Source organism: Toxorhynchites rutilus, chromosome 2 (genome assembly GCF_029784135.1).
Source record: "Toxorhynchites rutilus septentrionalis strain SRP chromosome 2, ASM2978413v1, whole genome shotgun sequence".
NCBI lineage: Eukaryota > Metazoa > Arthropoda > Insecta > Diptera > Culicidae > Toxorhynchites > Toxorhynchites rutilus.
In genome coordinates, this window is record NC_073745.1 from 248,319,402 (window position 1) to 248,346,653 (window position 27,252).

General features: G+C 37.9%; 1 protein-coding gene and 1 long non-coding RNA gene across 2 annotated transcripts in view; one reads left to right on the forward strand and one right to left on the reverse strand.

Annotated features, from left to right (window-relative positions):
* Positions 1–27,252, reverse strand: part of LOC129764867 (protein scabrous) — a 130,899-nt gene that overhangs the window by 81,064 nt on the left and 22,583 nt on the right. Inside the window, exon 2 of the mRNA XM_055764418.1 lies at positions 15,110–15,437. Within this exon, the coding sequence (XP_055620393.1) occupies positions 15,110–15,437 (328 nt within the window). The remainder of the gene's footprint in view (positions 1–15,109; positions 15,438–27,252) is intronic.
* LOC129764869 (uncharacterized) lies at positions 1,914–2,789 on the forward strand. The gene is made up of 2 exons (XR_008741270.1): positions 1,914–2,380; positions 2,509–2,789. It is a non-coding gene; the product is annotated as an uncharacterized LOC129764869 (long non-coding RNA).

A 27,252-nucleotide genomic window follows, 5' to 3' on the forward strand; every position in this document is an offset into this window, starting at 1 on the left:
GTCACAGACCGAAAGTTGAGCCTCCCTGTAATATTGCTATTGTGTATTTTTTAGGCTTCATTGATATTTATTTGAAGAAGGAGGAAATGAAAAAAAACCGGAAATATGTTTTCTCCGTCTGCATTCAGTTTAAATAGTCATCTAGTTCAGCCTTCTCAAAACAGAGTATTTTTATACTCCAACACAGATAACAAAATTCGGCTTTTTTCCTGTTATTAATTAAAAGTATACAACTGAATATAATTCATGAAAGTATAAAGATCTATAAAATAACATAAAACGTATTAATCGTTTGTGGTTTCATTGGAGTAAAAATCAGAACATACCATAACTGCATGCTCGAAACAAACATATTTTTTCCTTGTCCTGCAGTTGTTGCGTGTTTTTCGGATATTTTATGGAAGAGAAGAATGTAAAACGACCTTCTAGATAGTTACCAGATGATAACGGTTCTGGAATATGAAGTTTGTATATCTCTAATATTTGTTGGCTCTGTATTCTTGGTAAACTAAGAATTAATGTTTTTTTTAGATTGGGCATAAAAAGATGATATAAAAGGATTGCTAGGAACTTTTTTTTCTTTTTCTTGTATTCTTGTCGATATTGTTCATTGCAAAAAAAAATCCCAGAAGCTGTAACTGTAAAAAATAACCATAAGCCACCGATTAGTTTATAGTTTACTGTTTACAATTCTTCCATAAGTGAAATTTTTACACAATTGTGTATATTTGTGACCTTTGTATTTAGCTTTGTATTTATAACTATACGAAAGTCAAACATTTGTAGTTTTTTTTTCGCACGTATGTATCTAACAACGAATATATCGACGAATAGTTAATATATGCATCCGTTCAATCCTTTGAGAAAAGGGACCAATATCAAATTAGAATAGTCTGGTAATGATCTTATGCGTTTTATTCAATAAATATTCCACGCCACTAACATTAATTTATACATTTCAATCAACAATATTCTAGAATATGAAAAAAGCCACTTGTCCAAAAAAGTTTCTCCTATACTCGCGTCGGTGTCTCAGACCGAAAGTGTTAAAAAAGTGACACATGTCCCCTCCTCACCAACTTATGCGATACGTTAAACGATAACGAACGACGAATAACGAAGCTAAAGAGAATCGCAAAGTCGTAGTGTTGATATTTCCTAAGACATGAACGAATTATTGATTTTTCGGTCTGAAAGAGTGTGTTAAATTGTAATAAATGAATTCTGTACCTATAGGCGAATGAACTGAAAAGTTTAAACCCTCTTAAAGCCAAAAAAAAGAAGAAGAAGAAGAATTCTGTACCGTGTTCTAAATTTGGATCGATCTGTGAAAATGTGTGTCATCCCCAGGCTCAGAGTCAGAGAAGATGCGCACCTTTTGTTGAACAACGTCTTTATTTACGTAAACTCTTCTTTTAACTGCCTGCGGTACATTTTGCATACCTTTCAATAAGTAAACTAATGAAAAGAACTTGCAAAACGTCTTAAAAACAACGTCCAACTGTTGTTGTTTGTTATTATCGTAATATTTACTTGTGGTTTGTATTACATTTGAAGAAAATACCATTCTACATATTTTCCCTCCCTAAATGGTAAAAGGTACAAAAAATAAATGGAAAAGTCTAAATATTTCTTATTGTCAACTCGAAATGCGTAAAATGGCACGACCCACAACCCTATTGTCGATAAAATAGACATTCCAATATTTGTTTGTTTTTCAAACTGAAAATAAAATTGAGGTGGGTCAAATCACATTTCACGCTTCATTCCACTCGAAGGAACAACACCCATTTCAGTGAACGTTATTTATGGAGGTTTTCACTCAGATCCTAAAATGAACTTTTTTTTGCCTAAAACAATATGAGAAATATGTTCAATTCAGAACATTACTCTTTTCATTTTTTAAATGCTCGACGACGAACGGTAGGCTCAAGTGGACATGTAGCAACATGAAGTGCAACGAACAGTTCACAGACAATTTGGTAGTCCATTTGGTACCTTTTCAAATGACATCAATTGCTCTAAAGTAGGGCAATAACACATCTCTTGAATCCTTTGTCACAAGTTTGAATAGGAGATGAATCAAAGGGAAGGCACATTGTTTTGAGAGCATCAGAAAAACAGTAAAGTGTCGTACCTCTCAACTGGGTGGCTAGAGCCAGTGTATGTAATTTTCGAATGAATTTAAACCGTTCAAACGTTCATTTCCGTCTCTTCTCGGAAAGCTACAATCGAAAACACCACGGGCATCGTCTACATGCTGCTGGACCCATCCGCCACCTGCCAGCCGTTGTTTGTGTCTAACGAAAATCATCTTTTTCCATCCGCCCAACAGCTGTCATTTCGGCGTCGGTTTTCATCCTGACAAATAGAAAACAAGGTATCGTTGTTTTTTCTTCTCTCTGTTGTGTTATATTATTACGGTCTATTCCACTGAGAAACCTACGACGACCCGAATGCTGCGAGCAAATTGAATTTCCGTTTTTTCCTTTTTCTCTATTGTCCAAGGATCACCTGCCTCTAGGCCGAGAGCAACGGGTAGGACCTGACCCCGCCGCCCGGTCCGACCGTCAGTTATGGAAGACATCGATAGAAACCGAAAGAAAAGCAATATATTTCTTTCGCTATCCGCTCTACCCGCACAATACACACCGAATACGGCGAAGGTGTTCATTGGAGTTGCAGCTGCTCCGCTAGACCGTAAGGCGGGGTCGAATATGAGGATGGATATGTACCTAATATCCAGATCTCCATGAATGTTAAACAAAAGTAGGAACAGTTGGTCTTTCGCAATGGCCTTAACGGATCGAAGAAAGAAGCAAAAAAAACCATAAGAAGGAGGATTAGAACATGTGTAAATATATATATATATATATATATATATATATATATATATATATATATATATATATATATATATATATATATATATATATATATATATATATATATATATATATATATATATATATATATATATGTATGCATGGTACGGCAGTTGCGAAGCGGACAGAAAAGCGGTCTGGTGAATTCCACTTTTATTTCATAATAAAAAAGGAACGCAATTAAAATTTTCGGGTTGGCCGAACAGGAAAAATGTAGCAGTTGCCGCTAGTCGCCAGAAAGGACTTAATCCGATTCCAAGCTCTTTCTCTTCTGTCTCTCCGTTCTTTCATCGTCGCCGTTGCCGTCTCCCTGAAGGACTAAGCGCGCTCCCGATGAATAGACGATCCGAGAGTCTGGCTTTTCAGTAAACTTCATTTCACGAAGCGAACCAAAGCTTTCTGTGTACGTGTGTATGTGTACAATGGATGCTGGATCTGCGGCACGTAGGAAGAGAGCCTTTTTTGAATAGGGGATTTTTCTGAGAAGATTGAGTTGTTCCGGATGTTCGGCGGTATGCGTCGTCTTTATCATGAGTGTTTTTTTTTATATTTTCACATGATGGAATGTAATCTATATGTGATGGAACCTAACTCGGGGCGATTAGAGATTTCAAGATGAACGGAATAAGCATGTTTTGTTATTGTTATGGTTCGGATAGACTGTTAGTCCATCACAGTTTCGGCAAGACAAGGCAAGGTAATGCATCAAAAAACATTTTTTATGATAACTTTTTAGAGAAAAAAAAATCATGTTTATGTGATTCGAGCATTGAGAAATTCACAGAGCATATTCGTCATATTTTGCAGATTGATACGAAAGAGCAGCGCTTCTAATGAACAGTGGCATGAAGCGGGAGAAGGTGCGAATAAACTCCCGACTTAAGTCCAGGCTTTTGAACCATGGTTTGAGGCTAACCTTAAGAATGAGTTCTCTGGAACTAATACTTGGACGATTCACAAAGCAATATAAAGCCAATTGATAAATTAACTCTTAACTTTAACAAGCACTGTTGATTGCTCACTGTCTAGAGTGAAACTGAAACTCTGTACTTATTGTATAGTAATAGTAGAAATACTTTCTTCACATACGCATCACTTTGCCGCCGCTTTTAAACCGGAAACAATGCTCAAATTCACGGAAAAACGTCTGAACACAATAGGATTGGGCGATCTCGGATCGATTCTTCGAAGATCGATCTGTTCCATTCCGATTTTTTGGGCCGATCTTTTGTACTAGAGAAAATCCAGAAAATCGACATTTTCGATCTTAGAAACACTTTTTGTAGATTTGTTTTTCAGTATACATCGATTTTTTATTTCACCAAAAAAAAATTCAAATATAATGTCACCATTTGGATCGCTTTTTCTACGATTTACTTATGTAGAAATGCTGACGGAGAGAGAACTAGCGGCAGCTACTGAGGGGATGTACTGTAACCAGTTGCGCATAGAATCACTGAATGACATCAATTACAGACGAAAGGTTGGTTTTTAGCACTGACACCTAAATCAAGAATCGGCTTCGACTAAATGACAGCTGTATGACATGATTGGCTTTTATGGGATCAGCTGAGTTCTGGGTGGTTGTTGAATTTCTAACGATGCTTTTACAGTAAATTTATTCAATTGATCTTCTATTCGACCCCGTTGAATTTATCTTTTACTATAAAATTCCTAGTATTTCTAACAAAACTCATCATTATAATATCAGATTATTTTCAGACACAATGCCCGTGCAAAATTTGTCAACCACTTGCAAATAACATGTTTCTCCGTTACATGGAATAAATGTTTTATACAGAAAATATGATAGAATAAAGACAGTCCTAAATTGGACAATTCCTTCCTCGAGTTTTGCTCTTATCAACACATCCGGCGATCCTTTTTTTTTTTGTATAGCTAGAAGAAGAGGAGTGCCTTTCATCACATTAAAATCCATTTCCAGTTTCGAACAAAGATCGATTCCGCTAGCGCAAACATCAAATGGACTAACAGCACTTGTCACTATGTAATTGTAGAACATATGGGAATTTAATTTTCCGAATTTTCCCTTTTTCCTTGAGAGTTTTCTGAAAATTTTCAATTGTAATGTTTGGTTGGAATGTTTTTGGGTGAAATATATGAAAATATGTGAAAATATTTTTAAGGGATCCCCTCTCCATTCCAGAGGGAGGGGTGTCATACCATTCTAGAAACATTTTCCATACCCAAAAACCCTCACATCCCAAATTGTGCTTGATTAGTTCTCGAGTCATGCAGAAGTTTGTGTTTCGTTTGTATGACAGCCCTCTTAGAGAGGAGGAGGAGTGTATTCACCATAGAAACGTTTCGTGCCCCGTAAAACCCTCACATGCCAAATTTGGTTCCATTTGCTTGATTAGTTTTCGAGTTCTGCAGAAATATGTGTTTCATTTGCATGATTTGTATATATGGGTGGAGAGTCTAACCATCATAGACACATTTATTGCACCCTACGACCTCCACATGCCAAATTTGTTTTCATTTACTTGATTAATTCTCGAGTAATGCAAAAATTTGTGTTTCATTTGTATGGCAGTCCCCCCCTTAGAGAAGGGGGAGGAGAGTCTAACCACAATAGAAACATTTATTGTACTCTAAAACCTCCATATGCTTAATTTGGTTCCATTTGCTGGATTAGTTTTCGAGTAATGCAGAAATTTGTGTTTCATTTCTGTGGCAGCTGGCGGAGGGGGGGGGGGTCTCAGAGTTCAGTTTGCTTCATTAGTTATTGAATTATGCAGAAGTGAATGCTTCATTTGTGTCGCAGTACAACCCCTCCCCGTCTCAATTTGTGTGTTTGAAAATTTGTAAATCGATGCATTTCTATCTTTGTACTCTATGTTTTAAATCGTAAGAAAATCATGAAAACTTTCTCTAGCTTCTATAAGGAACTGTAAACAACACAAATCACGCCCGATGAACAAACATTTCTGGATAATGTTGTGGTGAAAAATTCAAATTTTCTAATTTTCTAATGAACCGAAAATAATTTACCTGAACGCAATCAATATCGTAGCTCAAAATTCTAAATTTAATTCTAGTAGCTTCTAAATTTAATTTTAGCAACAGACCCGGACATGAGTGTTTAGCAGGGATCTTCTTCTTCTTCAATGGCACTAACGTTCCTAGAGGAACTTCGCCGTTTCAACGTAGTATTACTTGCGTCATTTTTATTAGTACTTAGTTGAGATTTCTATGCCAAATAACACGCCTTGAATGCATTCTGAGTGGCAAGATCTAGAATACGCGTGATCACAGTGCAAGTCGGAGGAAATTTCTTTGAAGAAAAATTCCCCCGATCAGTTTAGCAGGGATGCAACGCTTGATAAAACGCCAATATTAGCAATCTTTAGACTCCTAATTGGCAGAGTTTTGGCTTGTGATTAGTTAAATACGTGCTGCTGTTGTGATAATGAAAAGCAAATTTCTACAAATATTGGATATGGCGATTTGGTTAATTAAAAACAAAACAAACTTGGGATAATAAAAAAGAATGACCATATAGGCCGAATTCTCAGAATTTGTCCTATATGATCAATATCTACGTATTTACCAACGGAAATATTCGACATAGATTCACTATTGTAATTAAATTATACATCATAATTTCATAATTGTCATTGTCGTTCAATCACGGTTCAGCAATACAAGCCGCCAATTGGCAGCAAATCCATTAATCTTTTAATCTCCAATAATAAAATTGCACTCGAAAACGTTGCTCAGATTACTGATAAACACAGGGTGATTTTCTTAGAGGTTCGTTTTCTACTTTTATTGCTGACTGCTCACGCTTGCTTTGTGAGATGATTAAAAGTTGAAAATGCTCGGTTTGTATTTTCATTTCCACACGATGGACTGGAGCAACATTTACAAATCATAATTTTTTTCTATCGAAATTGTGCAAAATGCTTTTCGCAATCCTAGACCATGTTCTTGTGTTCAGCGATGAAGCTAAATCATTGGATTTGGTAAGATGCAATTTTCGTGTTTTAAGGAATCACCCTTTACATCCGGTCGTTGAATCAATTGTAGGAAAAAATATTTATTCCGTCATAATTACAGTCTCATACTGTCTGCATACTACCGGTCAACAGTGCTGAGTCTAGCCAGCGACCCTCGTTACGATCATCACCGAAAGAACTCACCCCTCCGAAGCCCGTTCTCTTTTTATGACACTTGAGCACAATGTAATTTTTATGTTCACGCACACGCCACAACAGGGGGCCCCTAAAAATTAACGATTTCGCAGGACTAGTCCAAGTTTAATTAGCCTTCACTGAAACTTGAGTCCTGTGACCTGCGTTCTGACACAGACACGACGGGGAGTTTCGTTTCGTGCAAGTGAAGTCATTTGGTCCGGTCCAGGCGGGGGAAAAAACGGTCGTTTCATACTAAAATAAAGAACGTTGCAAAAGCGGAAGTTATGCATGACGTGACATGGGCCGTTTTTCCCTGCTGTTTCCATCCCTCCCTCCTGTTGAGTCCGCCCGGACAACCTCCACTCCACAAACGGGATATGTGTGGACTGTAATTAACATCAGTTTAATTTATGCCATTCAATGTGAAAAAGGTCGGCAAACGGTCGCTTCTGCATTGTATGTTTGTGAGGGCTTTTTTGGGAGTGGTGAACAGGTGTACGCATCTCTGTGAAGTGCATCGGACCGGAATGATTTATTGCATAAGGACAGGACAGGAGAGGCAATTGTTCCGAAGCATGCTAAGTGAACCTAATTGGCAATGTATCATACAAAGATTTAATGTTACATTGTACGGTGTGCGAAAATGTGTATCATAGTATTATTGAATTATCGCTTCAGAAAAATCAAGAACCGATCGTTATCATTCGGGTGGTCAAATTTGCCATTATCGACAAGGACCACTGATGAAATCATTTCCAGCACAGCAAACGGATGTTGAAGCTCCTTTTTAAAGCCAAAGCAGAATGGAACACCTGCCGCCGCCCAGAAAATAACCTATTCCACTGTCCTAATGGAACATTGAATCGTACCTTTGAGAATCGAGAAAAGTAGCTATGACAACCAGCAGAGGTAGAGAGAAAGTGCCCTTTCTAGTTTATGCTCCTTTCGAACATTCGCTTTTGCGTTGTTTTTTTTTTTGCTGTGTGTGTCCCGCTGTCATCTATAACATCATCGTCTCCGTCATAAAGGCTGTGGGATGCTTTCCGGCCGACGATGGCCTGAGGCCTTTTTGTTACGTTTCCGCTTTGCAACCGTCACAAATTGCCACGTCCGCTCAAGCAAATTGAACAATTCCCGGGATCCGCCCGTTCTAACAGGTCCCCCCGGGGGTGGAGACAGGTAGGTAGAACCCCTTGAAATTTATTCCGTCGGCAGCGCAACCTATGCCTGCTTCAGTGTGACGACAGCACCACCGATGACGAGAATTGAGCACAAGACTTGATATCTTCTCGGAATGCCCTCAGGTGGCACAAGAACAGATCAAAAGAACTCGCCCCGTTTTGGGATGTTCACGAATCGGAATAAATGACTCTTCGAACGCCGCCCTCGAGAGCATTCGGAAGCTGCTCTCATCCCGATGGACACCCCTTGCCGAACAGGTTGCCGGTAATGAGCCATGGCCACAACGAAGCGGTAACAGGATGTGCAAAATCTTTGCCAGAGTCAATTAGAAAATCGTGTCGTGCTGTTTATTTCCTCCAATTTTCACTTTGCTCTATACATCTCTCGCTTCCTCTCCTTCGGATAAACGTTTCGAGTGCGACTGCGAAAAATGCAAACAGATGGATGTGTCGCTTCTTCCAGAAGATGCCGGTGAAAAAAGGGGATACGGAAAAAAGCAATCCATTTGTGGTCGGAAGCGGTTTTGTTGCTGTATTCAAAATAGATGCACGAGACAGTAATTGGAAATCCCGGGACGATAAAGAGGGGAAACCCTCGGGGGGTCTCTCTCGAGCAAGCATCAGCTGGCTTATCTTTCGCGCCGATGATCGAGAGCGCGTTGTTGTTATTGTTGCACCTCGTTTCATACAATGGTTCTTTTTTGTCGCTTTTTGTACATCCGTAGACGTTATTATATTTTTTTGACGTAGGACTACGTCTTTCATTTCTATACCGGGGTGTAAAATCAAAGTTTCGAAAACGAAAGCGTTACGCCGGAGACCGAGATTTTGAGTGTTAATAGCTCCTAAACAACTGAACGAAATGGTATGATAAACACTTCATTCGAAAGATAAAATGTCTACGCGTTCTATACTTGTTACTTTCTGATCCAAAAACTTGTTTCAATAGTCTTAAATTTGCTTTCAAAATAGACTATTGAAATCACCAATCGGTATATAAGCGAGCGCCGCTCGGAAATCCACTCAGTTCTAATTGAACAGCGATTGGAGCATGTTGTCGCTGTTGTGGTGAAGCTCTTCATTTATCATGAAAGCGCGAATGAACGGTGTCACCAAGAGCCTGTTTGTGCACCTTAGGCCAGAAGGGAATCCATCAGGAGGAGAGTGATGCTACAAACGGTTCCCCGGGAAGATCTCGAAGCAGCCGCTACACACACACACATACACGCACGGAATTCTTTCCGTTTGGATCGAGAAAGATCCGGAAAATAATCTGCCAGTTCCTCTAGGAATTTAAAAATACATTCATGTGAAAGAGTTTATTTGAATGTTTTCTATCCATGTAACACTGTGACCAAATATGTTTCAATCAAGTGCTATTAATAGATGGTTATCGAGTTAGCATTAACCACTGGTGGGCTTCCAGTATCGAGGAAAATGTGGAAATATCTAATCGTTACTGAAAATAATCTGCCAGTTCCTCTGGGAATTCAAAATTACATTCATATGAAAGAGTTTATTTTAATGTTTTCTATCCATGTAACACTGTGACCAAATACATTAGGTTTTGTGATTTTTCAATCAATCGCAATCAACAGGATAGCTTTAGAAGATTATTCTTCCCCATCAGTAGGATATTTCCGTATCCAATATTGGATGCATAAAACCTTGTGCCTCCAACGTAACGCTCTCGTTTTCGAAGTTCTCCAAATATTCATTCATTCAGAATGAATTCAGATTCAACTTCATACAAATGATCTCTAAATCAACGATAGTCCTACGTCACCCTTGCGGTTATACCATAGATATAACCCACTTCCTGTTTTTACGTTTGTTTAACCCTTTCATTACGAAGAGCAGTATGAATTTCATGTCGTCTAAAGACTCAGCTCGTCGCGCGGATGTCGTCTATAGACGACGCTCGTAACGAAAGGGTTAAACGTAATGTTATTTGGTTTCAATGGCATATGGTCGGTATACGTTGCACAAAACAATTATATCATAATCATTTTCTCTCACTATCTATACTCATGAGTGATGAAAAAGACATTTAACATTTAACGAAAAATCCCCCTGAACTTCAATTTTCATGAGATTCAAAAACATTGTTGTCTTGTGACAACAATGTTGTCAGGTGACACTTAAGAGTAACTTTTCTATAGAATTCAAACCAACGGATTGATTAACAATGCTCAAAATAACTTTTAAAATATTTCATTTTGAAAATGATAATGGCCTCACCCTTACAAAGGTTTGGGCTTAACGAGGTATGTTGTGCAATTTATTTCGCGTTTAGATTAATACCATTGGGCAAGTTGGCAGCAAAAAAAATACTGGTTGTACCATATGCATACCTTCCTATTTAAAACATACAACTTTAGGCTGAACGCTGAATATTCGTTAGTTGGATTCAATAGACTCCATCTCACAGACACTTAGTTTGTCTTTTTTTTTCGCGTGAAAAAAAGCAATAATATAAGACGCGGTATGAAATAAGTTTTCATAATCAATGATGAAAAATGCAAAATTAGATTAAATTCATGAGATGATATACCTGTTTTTCTTGTTTTTGCTCTCATACTTTTAATTGCCATTCAAACATAGAAACGTTTGGCATGCAAATAGAAGCCCGTCGTTTGCCATTCAAAAGTGCTAGTGCAGTAAAACCTGTTTTTGTGCGGAGTTTTTTTGTGCGATTTTTTTTGTGCAATTTTTTTTGTGCGGTGTATGAAAAGAAGCATATTTGACGAAGTTATCGTCCATTTAGTTTTTTTCGATGGTTTATATGCATTTCAGTACGAAAAAGCATATTTGCGTCTCAATTATCCACTTCTGAAATGATTCCCCTCCTCTCAACAAATGCTCTAAGTTTTTCTAAGTCTTTTCTTTTTTTTTTAAACAGCCACGCGCAACCGAAAAGGCAAAGTGTCCAATCGCAAAGCAGGAAAACAAATAGAAATTGAACGGTGAATGGCGTGGATTTGAGTTATTTTCTTGGGGGAAACTTTTTTATGCGGTCCCTATCTACCGCACAAAAAAAGTTTTTCTTTTCAAAATGTGTACAGAACACGATTTTTTAAAGCTACAAGGTGAAGTCGCATCCAAACAGTGTAGTGTTGTGATAAATCGAGTTTTGATTGTTATCAGCTGCAGTGGTGGAAAAGTTCACATCTCGATTTACTCCCAAGCGAATGTCCAATTTCACCTTCCACCAGGCAAAACTGATTTCACTGACAAAGAATTACAATGTATTAGAACTCTAAGTGAAATCAAGTACACACATGATGCGAACGCTGATTATCAGTGTTGCATAAAACAGGCTCGCAATAAAGGTGTGTTACAAGAGCTCGTGAATAAAATGTGAATATGGAATCAGGTATCAGATAAAACTGTCATGAATTTAGTCAAAGTCGGCAACGTTGAATGAAAAATTGAAGACATTCGGGCCAATAAAGCGTCATTTGCGTGAAGTTTTGCTTGTCGTGTTTAAGTCGAATGAATCTGCGGCTAAAGCAACTGTTTGGACCCCTATTAGGGGAAGAACGAGTCGCGAACGCTTCAAAAGCGGAAACGTGAAAACGTAAAAACTTTCAAAGATGCATTTCTTCATGAGGATTCAATTCATACCATCACAGGAGCTCGCTACCGAACACATCTAATGCGTCTGAGTCAAGTATAAGAGAAAACTGCCACGATCGAAGCAAAGGCACAAATAGGTGATTTTACTGCACGACAATGCTCGGCTTCTCATGACCTACCTGGAAACACTTCAATGGTACGTCTTACCCTGTTAGCAACGTTCTACAAATATCGCCTTTTCCGAGTACCATAAATACGGGTCTAATATTCTGCGACAAGGAACAAAACTATCATATTTTTACGAAAATCTAGAATCACTATATCGATTTGGCAGGGAACGACTGTAAATAAATAAAAAGACATCGCCAAATGTGTTGCTAAGCGCAAAACTCGAGAACGGATCGTTCATTTTGAGTAGACAAATGTTATGACGAGAAAAATTGGTAAATTTTTAAGAAAAGTGAAAAAGTTCAGGAAAAAATTATTTCTATATGTCCTACAGTGTCATTGTGATAGGTACTGTTCATCCATATGAAATTCGCGTTGACGGAATTGAACTTTGTGTTCTGTTAGTGTGAAACGAAGATGGAATAACGCACTTTGAAAATAAAAATAATGGATGAAAAATAACTTTCTGGTATCAAACATATATTCCATGAAAGGGAATAACCGAATCTTGTTCAAAGATATTTAGAATCAACATGCGACAGATATCGAAACATAATCAACTGTGCGGTCAGTCAAGTCACAATTTCTCGACTTTTTTGACGTACGACTACGTCTTTCAGTAAGGGCGCCAAATCAGAAAACAGGTCACGATTTTATGGAATAAAGTTAACGTTAATCCTCTTGTACTTGCGCGCAAATTCGTAACTTGTATACTCACAGACTCTGCGTGTATCTGTAATATTGCTATTGTGTACTTTTAGGCATTATTAGTATTTATTTAAAGAAAAATATATAATTGAATGGAAAAACTCCAGAAAATATTTTTTCTTCAACTTCATTCAGCTTTTATAGTCATTTGATTCAGCCACCTCCTTGATTCTTGGTCTGTCAGGCCGTATAGGAGTATAGGAGGGTTAATAACGCTACGAATGAATTTCGATTAATTGAAAATCAATCGAATCGGAAATTCTCTCCAAGATTCCAAGATGATATGCTATACATTGTGATTCTCTAATTCGTAAAAATAAGGTAAATTAACGAAAATTGCCACATATTTATGGTACTCATATGTGTGCTCGGATAGGTACCCGAGCATTCAATAAGGCGTAACTTAAGCATATGTGAGGTACTATACCACATACCACTGCGTAATAAATGCTGTGTTCGTTCTACAAGCAATGTGGAAAAAGGGAATATTGCAATGTAAACTCCACCTGTTTTTAATGGAGTATAAATCCATTCGAGCATGAATTCGAGCATTGATTCCGGGCTGAAATTTTGACAAAAACTGAATAGTTTATTTCTTTCGTCACAACGGAGCATATGAGATCGAAAAGCACCCATATTTTTATTCAGCCCCATGTACTATATTTCAAATTAGTGTACTTTATTTCTCAGGTCAAACAGTATAACGTATGCATTGAAATAAAATGAACTAATTTTGGATGGCGATGAAAAAAACCACTACAAAAGATAATTCAATGGAAGGTTTTTTTTCCTAATGTCTTTGTTTATTAAGTATTCTGCAGAAATATTTCGACGCCCTTATCAGCAGCAGCTGTAGTGAAAACTTTCAAGCAATAATGTTCGATGCTTTGTTCATGCTGCTAGCTCTACTCCGGAGCGAAGAAGTTGAACATCGAGAGGCACTTTGTGTCTGCCGAATGTAGACGATCTGGCATTTACAACATCCTCTCCCTGCTGGAGAAAGGAGAGACCATTATCTGGCCGTTTGCGAATAATTTTAACAATTCAAAACTGATTTGAGAGTAAAATGCTACACAAATACGGATGAATTATTGTGACATTTGTTTTGCGTCAATACAAGGTTGCTATATTTGCAAATGTCGATTGGACTTGAGTCGAACGAATTTTCAGAGTATTTAAATCGTCGAACAACGGAATATGGATGAATAATTCTGTTTCAATCAAAGCCGGAATATTAAATTTCTTATATGTTTGTAATTGATTTTGAAAAATGTGTTTTTCTAAACATACAGTACATATTGACTACGTTTGTAATTTTCTGAATAAAATTGATTTTTTGCCTGTTTTCTGTGTAACCACTACATGAAAAAAATCAGAAGAGGGAAGGGTGCAATCAGACACTAAAAAAGTAAACTAATGGCATCTTTCGTTTCAGGTGATGATGAATATAAAAATATCGGTTAGAATAATATTCATATGACTCTCGCATTGCTGGTGGTAAAAATGTATAAGCAACAGACGATGCACTGTTCTAATGTTATGTATGAGACGAAAGCGAAACTTAAAACTCGACGATAGAAAAAAATCAAACTTTACTAATTTTGTTTTCCTTTTTTCTTTTCTTCTTCCGATATTTTATAATTTTCTGGCAATGCGCATAAAAGTTGCTTCAAAAGTATGTCGATTGATGAGAAAATAATCAAAATATTCCGAGTTGTACTGAGATGTCTACTATATAGAGAAACGCATGAGCAACAATTGCGATAGATTCACTTGATTCATATTTACGTCCGAATCAGAGTAGTTCCATCATTATCGAAAGCACTTAACTGAGTTCAACAATCTCAACGAATAAAAAACGTAAAGCCTTTAAGCTATACAGAGGATTACAAACATTATAATTCGAAAACAATAACGGCCTTTTTATCGACCTTTTATTGCTTTTTCCTCACATTAATACAGTTCCATTCGAGCATAATTAAAGGCATCTATGGATTCCATTATATAACTATCGAAGCAACACATCTTCCGGATATACGCAAAGCCGAACGGCTCAGCCCCTGGTGTTGCCTACCATATTTTATGAAGCACGTATTTACATTTCTATTTTTACTATTCCATTAAATCCTACAAATGTGTTGATTGATCTGAACATGGTCGTATCTTGATTTCAGGCGAAGCCCGGTGAATCGAACCTGAATAGCAGTCTGAATGTGTAAGCCTCGATGGAAAGAAACTCTAATGTCAAAGCAATATACATTCCTTCTGTCGTAGCTGACTTACGAACATATTATCGGTCAACCACATTCAATATGCTTCAGGAATAAAACTTTGTTCGATGGCTAACTACTGGACTGAATTAATTACTTCCCAACCCTCCCCCCTCCCACGGAACCAGTTGAGCACAACAATTCCCAATTCCACTTACCTTCTCCCGCTGCCGGTTCAAGCTACGCCGAATATCCTCCGCACTCTGGACGGCTTCCTCGCGCAGCTCACGTACCAGCACTTCCGTTTTCTCCTGTCGTGATTTCAACGACTCCAGCTCCAACTTCATAGTGGAAATATCCGCCCGCAGCGTATTAATATCCTCCGTCAGTTGGTTTCGCAGCTGGGCATCCTTGGACACATTGCTGGACGACTCCTGAAGCTCGGCCAGCTCGGAACGGATTTCCGATATCGACTGGGAGAGCCACTGGACGGTTAGCCGTTCCTTGTTCGGGGAGCTCCCCTCCCGCAAGACTTTGATATCCTCCCTGTAGAAAAGAAAAGAAAGCAATAATTATTTTCACCGTCTTTTATCGGAGCGCGATTACAGCAGTATCGCTGCTATACTTGTTTAACCATAACCAGTTATGTTTTCTTTTGACTGAATTTAGTTAAAATATGTAGTGGGAATCCGAGCATTGCGTGGCACTACAAGACAAGTGGCAGTAACCCCATTCATTCATCTTGTTGACGGCCTGCCTGCCCACAAGTAATTTCCAGCGAGCAGCACCCAGTTGAAAAAAAACTAGAGTAAATAGACACGTCGAAAGCTGCCGTATTGAAAGTTCACAACACAATTTCACCACCCTCAATCACCAGCCTTCACAACCAGCGGGAAAAGCACATCAAGAGGGAGGAGAGCAAAAAAATAGAACACTGTCCCAAGGACGAACATCAACTCCGAAAGAGAGCAAATGAAAACACGCAATAATTCGAGGGGGTGACCGCACCCCGAGGGCGTAGCTTCAAACATTTGCAAGCCGGGAAACCGAGCGCTTTTGAAAAAAATGCAGAAAATTGAAGCTAACGAAATCACCCATAGTACTCAACCTCGGTTAACAAGAATTTTCCGATTTATAATCGATAAGGCGGACGGCGAAAAATCGCGATCGAACGTTTCCATCAAAACTTAGAGTGAGGAGTTCCACGAAGAAGCTGGAAATATTCTAGGATAATGCTCAGTGAGGTGGCAGCAATTCGACTAATGAAATTGTGTATCTGATTCGAATGGAGATTGAATGAGGTGCCAGAGGGGGCGGTTGCCCAGTGAGGCTATCGACCAAAATATAAGTCAACCAGTTTATTTGGAAATTGTTCCAAAATTATCATCCAAAAATAACGAGTTCAACCTAGATTGAGACTATAAAAGATATAGTCCGAAGTGAGCTGAACATTACAAAATAACACGTTTTATTAGCGCAACTTATAGGTGACTTCCTAAGTAAGAAGATACACTTTATGTGACGTTTTGTCAACATTTCATATCACATATTTGATTCAGTAATGGCACCAAAATAGCAATGTGTTTGATGCATCGAAACATAATAAAAGATCGAAAGAGAACCCGATAATAAATATTTACCGAAAGAATCAAATTGATGAAACAACTTTATGGCGACAAGTGTGGAACGCAGTATCTACAAACAGTATACACGTTCTTCACAAGCAATGTTATAGCACTATAAATGACCAGCATGTTGGCTAACAATCAAAACCTCTGGCAAACGAAGAGGCCATCAGTACTAAGCGTTTGTTTATCAAAAATCAGTCCAAACGTTCATTACAATTAACGAAAGTGAAATGCGACAAGTAACCCTAAACCCGGTTATAAATTTGGTATCGCAGACGAAATTCAATGTATCGAATTCGAAAAAAAATACTAGAGTTGCAACATGGACTTTCACTACGATAACATGCCATCTCAAAAATAATTTTTTATCGAAAACCAGGAATGGTACTCATTAAAAAAAATATATTACACTTCGAGAAAACCATTTTCAGTCCAAAAAAAAAATTCGCTGCGAAAAACGAAATTGATTTCGGTAATATCGGTGCTGGAAGGAGTAAATGCCGTCATTTTTCTCATAATAGAAATATTTTTGTTCAAATGAAACAAACAAAATAATCACCTGAAGGCAAATTCATGCTGCTTATAAAATCTAACTGTCGCATTTTTGCACTACAATGAAGCACACAAAAATCTTTGTGGTATTTTTTAGTCGTTCAATTTAAATAGAAAAAATATAATTTATATAACAGCATGCAGTATTTTTTGAATATTTCGCCTTTATTTGGTTCAGATTTAAGTAAACACACTGTAATTTTTTTTTTTTGATATTTTATTTATTGTATTCTTTTGAAATTTAATTTGTGGAATACTGAAGAAAAAAATTTAACCTAAAGTAAAGTGACCAGATGGTCAGAAGTCTAACGCGGGACACACAAAACAAAACGTTATCTATATTCGTTATGTGAACACAAACCATAGTTTAGCGAGTCTAAACTGATCAGTATTATTTCTTTCTGAGTATCGGCACTCAGTTGTGATTTTTCAGTGGTTTAGATTTTGTTTACGCCCGAAAATCACTCGCTCAATCAGAGCATTTACGCCTGGCAAGCACGATTCAAATTCTACAATTTTCTTCAAATTACCGAATGGAAGGCACGAAAATTCCAATTCATTCTTCAACGATTTTAGTGTTAACGTATGCATTTAAAAAAATTGGCTGATTTCGGATGGCGATGAAAGATAATTTATAGGAACAAATTTTCTTTTTATCTTACGTTTATTAAGTCTACAACAAAAATGATTCAAGGCTGTTGATTCGCAGCAGCAGTATTGTCAAGCAACTTGATGATTTTTCCATACTGCAAGCTCCACCCCACAGCGAAGGAGTTGAACATCCTGAGGCACCGCCAGATATAGCAGATCTGGTATTTACAATATCATTTCTTTGCCGCTCCTTGAGCCGGGAGATCGAAGCAACCGGCTAAACGGTGGAAAAGAATCTGACCAAAATGGTCATTTTTATGCAGGAGCGTCAGACGAGACCGGATGTATCTGAGCAGCAGGCAATCACCCAGAAGGAGTAGCTTGAGGTGCTGGTGAACCGGGCAGGGTACATCGAATATATCATTCACATCAAGTTCTCGAAGAAGGGAACACGTCCAAGCCGACAGACGAGAAGGGAATGCCCAAGCCGCTCTTCTTGCGAGTCATATGGTGAACGGGGAGATATATAGTAATAAGTGCTTGCCGGAGTTGGGAAGGTGATGTGGTCTTTATACCGAACCTGGGATCAGTCCATTATGCCAAAAGATCACTGGAGAATGGATCGGCTAGAGATAAACATTGTCGCGAAGACCACCAACCTTCCCAACATTCCCCAGCTGCGGCCGATGGAAAACTTTTGGGCGAATGGCCAAAAAGAGAGACAGACGAGCACCAAAGCCACGAAAAGGTAAAATAACACGCCGCTATATATATTTTCATCGACCATGGTTCAGGTTCCAGCCAACTTCCGTAAGACCGCCCAGCGCTTCATTTACGATACTTCAACAAACAACCTCGCCTCTTCCTGTCGAGTATACACTAGATCTTCCGGCTTATTTAAAACATTAAGCCCTGACCGAGCTAGGGGACCAAAGATGAACTTTTCGTCTGACTCACGTTGGTCCCTGCGGATCAATAGGGGACTTTTATAAAAATCATTTTCCAATTTTGTTGCTGTCGCTTCCTGTTGACACTCTCTAAACAAAAAGCCCAATGTCGGTGCGATGGAACCAGCTCAACGTATTAATCTTTGGATGCATTTGAAGCGCTCTTGAACAGTCTGCCAAATAAAAGATTTTTTTTTTTGAGGTTCATCCAATTAAGAAAATCAACATGATCAAATTGTGATATTGAAATATATTGATATCGCGGGATATTTTCGTTTCTTTTGCCAAATGCGGGACGTTTTGCGTGACGTAATCTTACGCGGGACATTTTGTGGAAATGCGGGACTGTCCCGCGTAACGCGGGACGTCTGGTCAGTTTAACCTAAAGAAACAAAAAATCTATTTGTTAAAAAAAACAATGACAAGAAAGTTCCCCCTACGAAAATCGGTATATTTTCGATATGTTTCCATTGGAAGACCCCTCGATTTTGATTTCTCTTCTGCGGCTTTCTTCTCTAGCGTAGTTCCGCTGTTATGATGGGATAATTATTAATGGGAAGATGTAAGAATCAGGAATCACTTCTGTTGAACCTTAGCGCTTCTTTAGAAATGACAAGAGACGCTTCTGAACAATCTGTATCCTGTATATTCCATGGTTTCTACCAGGTGTACAAATGTAATCAGATGTTTTTCAAATGCCACGCCAAAAGAATTGTTTCTCTTTGAAGGCAAAATTCATCAATTTTTTTTTCAAAAAACCCCTCAGAAGTACTAGACTTACTGATGAAGATTCACTTTACGGGATCCACATCTGTCCACTCGGATATAAATCCTTGCTATAATGACGACACAAAATGCTCTCGAAGGTGCCTGCAACGCTTCAGTGAAATATGTTGGCGTAATTCTGGATGCTAAACTAAACTGGAACGTACACCTAGATTCAATCATCAGTCATCCCTATGGACATACTAGACAGGCACATAACTGGTCACTTGAGCATCCTAAATCTCTTACCCGTTGGACCATCCTCAGCAATGAACATTCTTGTTCAGTATGGGATGAAGGTGGTCCCAGTGTTCGTAATGGTTCAATCATGTTCAATACTGACGGGTCGAAAATGGGCAACAGAGCAGGTCCAGGAGAAATTTCTGTAGCTATGGGGAACTGACCAACAATTTTCAGGCAGGAATACCTGATTTCGTTTCTCTCTCTCATTCGTAAATTGTGGATGAGTTCACGGTGGGTCGTTTCACTTTATATGGACGTTAAAATAAGATTGTGTACACGGGTAACAAGGTACATGTCGGAGTGGAGTAGTAGTTGTGAAGTGAAGTCATGTTGAATAAAGAGGCAGATTTGTATTCATTCGTCATGTCAATTAGAATAACCATTTTTTCAGTTATCCTCATGTCAGCTAGTCATACTACTCGAAGCAAAACGACTGAGAGGAGAATAGATTTTCATGATTCATTTTCGAATATGCGGATTGTTGAAAATGTCTGACTCGAAAGATAATATAGGCATGCTAATATCTGAATCTTCTCAGACAGTCAAGCGGCACTTAACCTTTTAATGCTTCCAAATGCTCTTCGAAAATTGCCTGGGAATGCTTTTGCCTTTTACGGCAATAAGTCAGATAAGTTCGGTACAACTGTACTGTATTCTTAGTCATTGCGCTAAAGAGGACAATGAACAAGCAGATCAAATTGCAAGATGCGGCTCAAGCTTACCCTTCACTGGTCCAGAACCATTCTGTAGAATTTCTGATTGTGTATTGAAGAGTGAGCTGAATTACTGGGAAGACCGGAACGTGATGACCAATTGGATGGATGAACAACTTAACCAGTCAAAAGAATTTATTAATGTTAATGATGTTAATGAGAAAGTCCTCAGTACATGTCCACTGTCCGAGCAAATATCATCTTCGAATCATAATTTCGTACAAGATGATATTTGTCGCTTTTGTTATGCCGAAAGCGAAACATTTACTCTGCAATTGCGGAGCTCTAATAAGGCGTAGACTTCAACACCTTGATAAGGCTGTTTTGTGTCCCAAGGAGGTCTGGTTCGTGTCGCCGATTAGGATTATAAATTTCATTAGAAAGATTATTCCTGATTGGAACCTATCTCGCTATAGACGAATTTCATGCCAACTCGTCTTAGAAGTTGGCAGCACCATTTCAGATAGCAGTGAAACGTTGTGGGTGTAAAGAAATGGATCACTTAAGTAACTTTGCATACTTTAAGCATTCGAAAAATAATTAAACTATTTTTTGGAAAAAGCCAAATTTCGTTTCTTCATTTTTTACAAAAATGTTTAAATTTAAAAACTTTGATACCTACAAAATTCATGTCAAATGTAGGAAATTGTTTAAATTTTTACAAAAAAAAAACAAAAAAAATTTTCAAAAAAATTTCGCTCACAAAAAGGTTATTTTAAACATTAAAATTCATTTCTCTTATAAACATATTTTTTTAAATTCTCAAGAATAAATATATGAATAGCCCTTAAAATTTATAACAAGTCATCCATACATCGTAGGATGGGCACTTTTACAGGGAAAAAGTTTTTCGAACAACAACTTTTTCACGTTTTCTTTGAAACAACTAATTCTAAGTCAAGATAGCAATATAGTGTATTAGACAAAGTTTTAGATCTAACTAAAATATGAACTTTTGTCGAAGACGTCAACTTTCTGTTTGATATAGTTTTCGGAATATAAATCATTGAAAAAAATGAAATAAAAATGTTTGGCTCGTAACATTTTTGGGTTAAAATTCTCACGTTTGACATGTTCTTGACATGTTTCTAAATAGAGAAATTACCAAAGAATTTTTTGGAAAAAAAATCAGTGAAAAACAATATTTTGAAAATTATAATTCATTTTTCTCGAAAACATATGCTTTTAAAGGGTGTGTCACAGGGGGTCTCCGTAGCCACATTGGTTACGCGTTCGCTTAGTAAGCGATCGATCGTGAGTTCAAAACTCAGGGCCCTCATTGACCATCTTTGTGTTGTTACAGAATAGCTACGTCCATGCAACAATCATCAGCGATGGAGATCGATCCTCGGTCGAAATAAGATCGATTCATCCATACAACTGCTCTGCCCTGCAGACACATCGGGCTACTGTTCTATAAATAACTCAACAATGATCAATCAACTGTCTCCGCTGTCCGGTGGTCCAACTGGATGGAAGAACAGAAAGAATAACTCTTACGCCTAAATGGCTACTGTGTGAATGTACCATATGAAATGGTATAGAATGAATACTGGCGAATGGCAACTGTGTAATGTGCTAATTATAGATATGATAACCATGTGACATGTACACGATTAAAATTCGGCTCTGTTACAGCTAAAATGCTAATGAGCCTTGAATAAATAAATGGGGTAAAAAAAAGGGTGTGTCACATCAAATTGCATCACGGAAAAAACGCTGTAGAAATTTTATTTTTAGGAATTATATCTTTCGCTTATAATCAGATAAGAGTGTATAGATCACGTTGGCCATGCTCCACTGTCAATTTTTCGTAAATTTGGAAAAATGTCGTCGAACGAAAAAGAGCGTCGTGAATTAATCCTGCGCACTCATTTCGAGAATCCGGAGTTGTCACATCGGGACATCGGTAAGATGCTGGGAATCGTCCAATCCACGGTCAGCAGAGTACTAAAACGATACTTCGAGAACCTAACCATCGACCGGAAGGTGAAGAACGGTAAAAATGGATGCTCCGTCAGTGAAAAAGATCACAAGCGCGTAGTTAAGCAGTTTAGACGTGATCCGAGAAGTTCGGTCCGGGATTTCGCCAATAAGCTGAATTTGTCAAGTTCATTCGTCCAGCGGATCAAGCAGCGGGAGGGCCTGCGTACATACAAGGTTCAGAAGGCTCCTAACCGCGACGAAAGGCAAAACATGGTTGGAAGACGCGAGCCCGGAAGCTGTACACCGAAATGCTGACGAAGCCGCATTGCCTGGTAATGGACGACGAAACCTACGTCAAAGCGGACTTTCGTCAGCTGCCGGGCCTGTTGTTCTTCTCCGCAGAGGACAAATTCAGCGTTCCGGAGGAGATTCGCAAGCAGAAACTATCCAAGTTTGCCAAAAAGTACATGGTGTGGCAAGCGATCTGCTCTTGCGGAAAGCGGAGCAACCTTAAGGAGTGCCTACAGAAGCGCTTACTACCACTATTGAAGCAGCACGAGGGCCCGACCATCTTCTGGCCGGATCTCGCTTCGTGCCACTATTCAAAGGACGTGTTGGAGTGGTACGAAGCCAACGGGGTCACCTACGTGCCAAAGGAAATGAACCCGCCCAACGCGCCGGAGCTTCGCCCAATAGAGAAATATTGGGCGATTATGAAGCAGGCCCTCCGGAAGAACCCAAAAGTTGTCAAATCGGAGGCGGACTTCAAGGGAAAATGGATTTCTGTTCAAAAAAAAACTACAACCTGACGTTGTACAGAACCTTATGGACGGGGTAAAGAGGAAGGTGCGAGCATACGGGCTTGGGCTCGAAGTATGAATAAAAAGAAAATGCCAAAAGTTGTTTAATAGTTTTTATTTTACTGTCTAAAATTTTCAAAAGGATCGGTCTACTGGGCGAATTTCTACAGCGTTTTTTCCGTGATGCAATTTGATGTGACACACCCTCTAATATTCTGAAAAAAATAGATATAAATAGCCCTTAAAATTTCCAACAATTTTCCCATACATCGGACGATAGTCACAGTCACATAGAAAAGTTTGTCGAACAACAACTTTTTTCATTTTTTTCTCTGAAAAAATACTATTAATGTTTAATTCGTAACATTTTTATGTATAAACTAGCTGACCCGGCAAACGTTGTTCTGCCATAAAAAATATTTCTAGTGAATATGTTGATTGTAAAATAAAAAATAACTAATGTATTGTAAGTGTGTTGATATATTTTAAAGATCTACACATAATTGAAACGTTTGTTACTCTTTCTTTCATGCTTGTGTTTGACATACCGAGGTATAAATCGCCAAGTCGATGACAAAAATAAAAAAAAAACATAAAACATTCCTTGTATTCCATTCCCGATGTTTTTCATTCACGAATCTGACATGTTTGTTCTCTTGAACGTTAAATGTAAATTGAAAAAAGAAATAAATTTCGTTGTTGCAAATTTGTTGCTCTTCATCGAATGTTTTGCTCAGCTGAGGCGAATATGGCACTACTGAACGGTTTTCCATGTCAATGTCTGCGTTGTTAATTTTTATGAATAATTGTCCGTCATTGTCAGTTTTTATTCGTTGATATATTGGCTTACGGATGATTACCTAGGCTTACGGTCGTGTCGTTGGTGAAATATTTAAGAAAATACATTGTACAGTTTCCATCTGCCATTCAAGGCTTTAAAAAAAGGCTATGTTTGTGGTAACAATATCGAACAATCACCCATATTTCGTCATTAGCAGACCCGAAAGCAATTTAAATTGTTGAAATTTGAATGAAAATGTTTATTCGATGTTGTTTGAATACTTAGTAGACATAACCTTGACCCAAACTCAACTATTTTTCTATAATCTCCTTGCATTTCAGCCAAAATTTTATCCAGAATATAAAATAATTATCAGAGACTATTTTCGTCCAATATTTTCCCTACCTGTGAAGAATGTGTTATTTAAAAGCGTGTTTATTTCACTCGAAAATTCATAACAATTTACGCTTCACAGAAATGGAACACGAAGCTCAATGACATCTATACGCATTGCGTTTCAAGGTCGGATGATATTCGTTCTCTTTGAAAAACAATCTACGGGTCGATTATTTGGATATTATTTATACCAAAATACTAGAATCGCGATTAAAAATAGGAAATGGAGGTAAACCTTTGAGGTTATATGTACTTTTATGCCAAATTTATAAAAAAATAAATAAAAATTATTTAGTTTTTTTTTGCATAGGACCACCCTAATCGGAATAAAACATATGTTAATCGGTACCCTAGCGGTATCATATATAGTTTACGTCCTATTCTCATGCCTACCCAGTTTTCAGTGCATAACTTCATGAAAATCGGTCGAACCGTTTCGGAGGAGTTCAACCATGAACATCGTGACACGAGAATTTTATATATATGATATATATTTATATATATTTATATATATTTATACATATAGAAGATTATCGCAGTTTGCATGCTCTGTTAACTTTTCTTTATTTAGAAACATGTCAAGAACATGTCAAACGTGAGAATTTTAACACAAAAATATTACGAGCAAAACATTATTTTTTTCAGGAGTCTTCATACAAAAATTACTCATATTCCAAAAACTATAACAGATAGAAAGTTGACGCCTTCGACAAAAGTTCATATTTTAACCCCTTGCCGTATTATTTAATACGTCACACATCAAGTGATTTCACTAGCATGCTGAGCGTTCTACCCACGAGTGAGACTCGATGTTGTACGGGAAAGGGTTAAAGATCGGAAACTTTGTCCAATATCGCTGTCTTGACTTTAAACAAAATTAGGATTAGTTGTATTTTTTCAAAGAAAACATGAAAAAATTGTTGTTCGAAAAACTTTTTTCCTGTGAAAGTGCCCATCTACCGATGTATGAACAACCTGTTGGAAATTGTAAGGGCTTCTCATATATGTATATATATATATATATATATATATATATATATATATATATATATATATATATATATATATATATATATTTGGAAATTTAAAAAAATGCGTTTTTGAAAAAAAATAATTTTTATTTTTTAAATAACTTTTTTGTCAGCGAAATTTTTTTTCCAAAAAAAAGTAGGTTTTTTGTTTTTAAAAATTTTAACAATTTATTACATTTCATTCTTTGACAATAATTTTGGAGGTATCATAGTTTGTAAGTAATTTAATTTGGCTTTTTTCCAAAAAGTAGTCTAATACTTTTTCGAATATTTCAAGTATGCAAAGTTGCTTATATGACTCATGTCTTTACACCCACAACGTTTCACTGCTATCTAAGATAGTGCTGCCAACTCCTAAGACGAGTTAGCATGAAATACGTCTATAGCTTTCAGTCTACTCCTTCATCAATAAGTGCTAGATAAGCTTGAAGCATAGTAGAAAAATATATAGTAGACATACCACAATAGTTCAAAACACAGGAAACAGTGATTCACACCCAACAAGGGACAAAAAGAGATAACACCGAGGATTTTATGTTAAATTTGCGAATCATACTGTATTAATTGAGTGATTTTCTTAAGTTTGATAAGTTGTTTCCCCTTCCAGGATTGATTGATTTGTATTATCAGCTTTAATGCGTAGGTTGTCCGACCCAGTGACAGCATTACCGTTCCGGAGAATTTGTTCGAGCCTACCACATCTAACAAAATCTGTATACGACCTCCATCTGTGGGCTGTTCCCATTGTCAAACATTAATTAGGGAAAATATATACCGAAGCAACTAAAACTAATAAAGGTATGTCAACGGCCTGTAAAGCAATACCGTCTTGCAAAGTCGTCCCACCGTAAGTCATGCCAAGCCAAAAAAGCAAACTTCCCCCGATTCGGTGAAACCAGGAGGAACCTGGCGTTGAGTGCCAGGAAGGCATCCATCCATCATTCCCCTAGCAAGGAGCCTACTACTACCTGATGTCCCGATGCTGCCTGTATGTAGGATGCCATGGGCGAACATTCTCGGCTCGGAACACGTCGTACGACACATTACTGTCGGCAGTTTCATGATATTTCCACATGAGAGGACGATGCGTGTGGATGTGTTGAATGAGGAGGCAGGATGCGCAGGATGTGTTGAATGAGGAGGCAAAGATCAACGTATTTTTTTCGGTTTTGCTATTTCCTTTTTGGCGGACCATAGGAACCAACGGAGATCCTGCTAAATAAAGTTATCTTTCCGGCTAGCTAATTACGTACGTCATGTGGGATTGGATGAAATGTTTGCGTGTGTGGGATATTGCATTCCGACCAACGTGGACGGAATCTGTTCGTTCCCGCCGGCTGGAGGACTGAATGACTATTAATTCATTAAAGCTGGCTCACGAGCTGAGATGAATAGAGATTAATAGCTTGATACATGTTCTGGCGCGGAGGTCGATAGCTCTAGGGAATATTAATTGTTCTTGTTCGTAAAAACATATTCATAGCCGGTTTCATTATTAACTTTTTCTCGCCATAATTGATGGATCTGAACGTTCTGATTATGGTCCTATGCAATTAGATACGGAATGTATCATTTTTATAGCAATCAGAGCGTGATTGCCGCTGTGAGGAGAGTCACGTCAAACTCCAGTATCTCTGCTGAATTGCTACTATTACTAGGACATCACGTACTGCTTTTTTAGGGAACACCCACGAATTATCGGTCCCGGGGGACCCGCTCTCATGCTTACTCTGAGTCCTAATTTTGACATCATTTTCCCATCACGTTCCATCAGATACGACGCGTGAAAATCAATACCCGTGAATTTGATCTTCCCATGTTCGTTTTGTCGTGCTGTAAACAAAATCTAAAATAAAACTGTCCCTCCCAGCAGACCGTGTGGTGAAACCATCCAGCTAATATACACGCTGTCTAAAGTGCTTCGTTTAGTATCGATTTCTCTAGCAAGTTTGCAGCCCAACAGCGCTCTGTACACAACTTTCGTAACG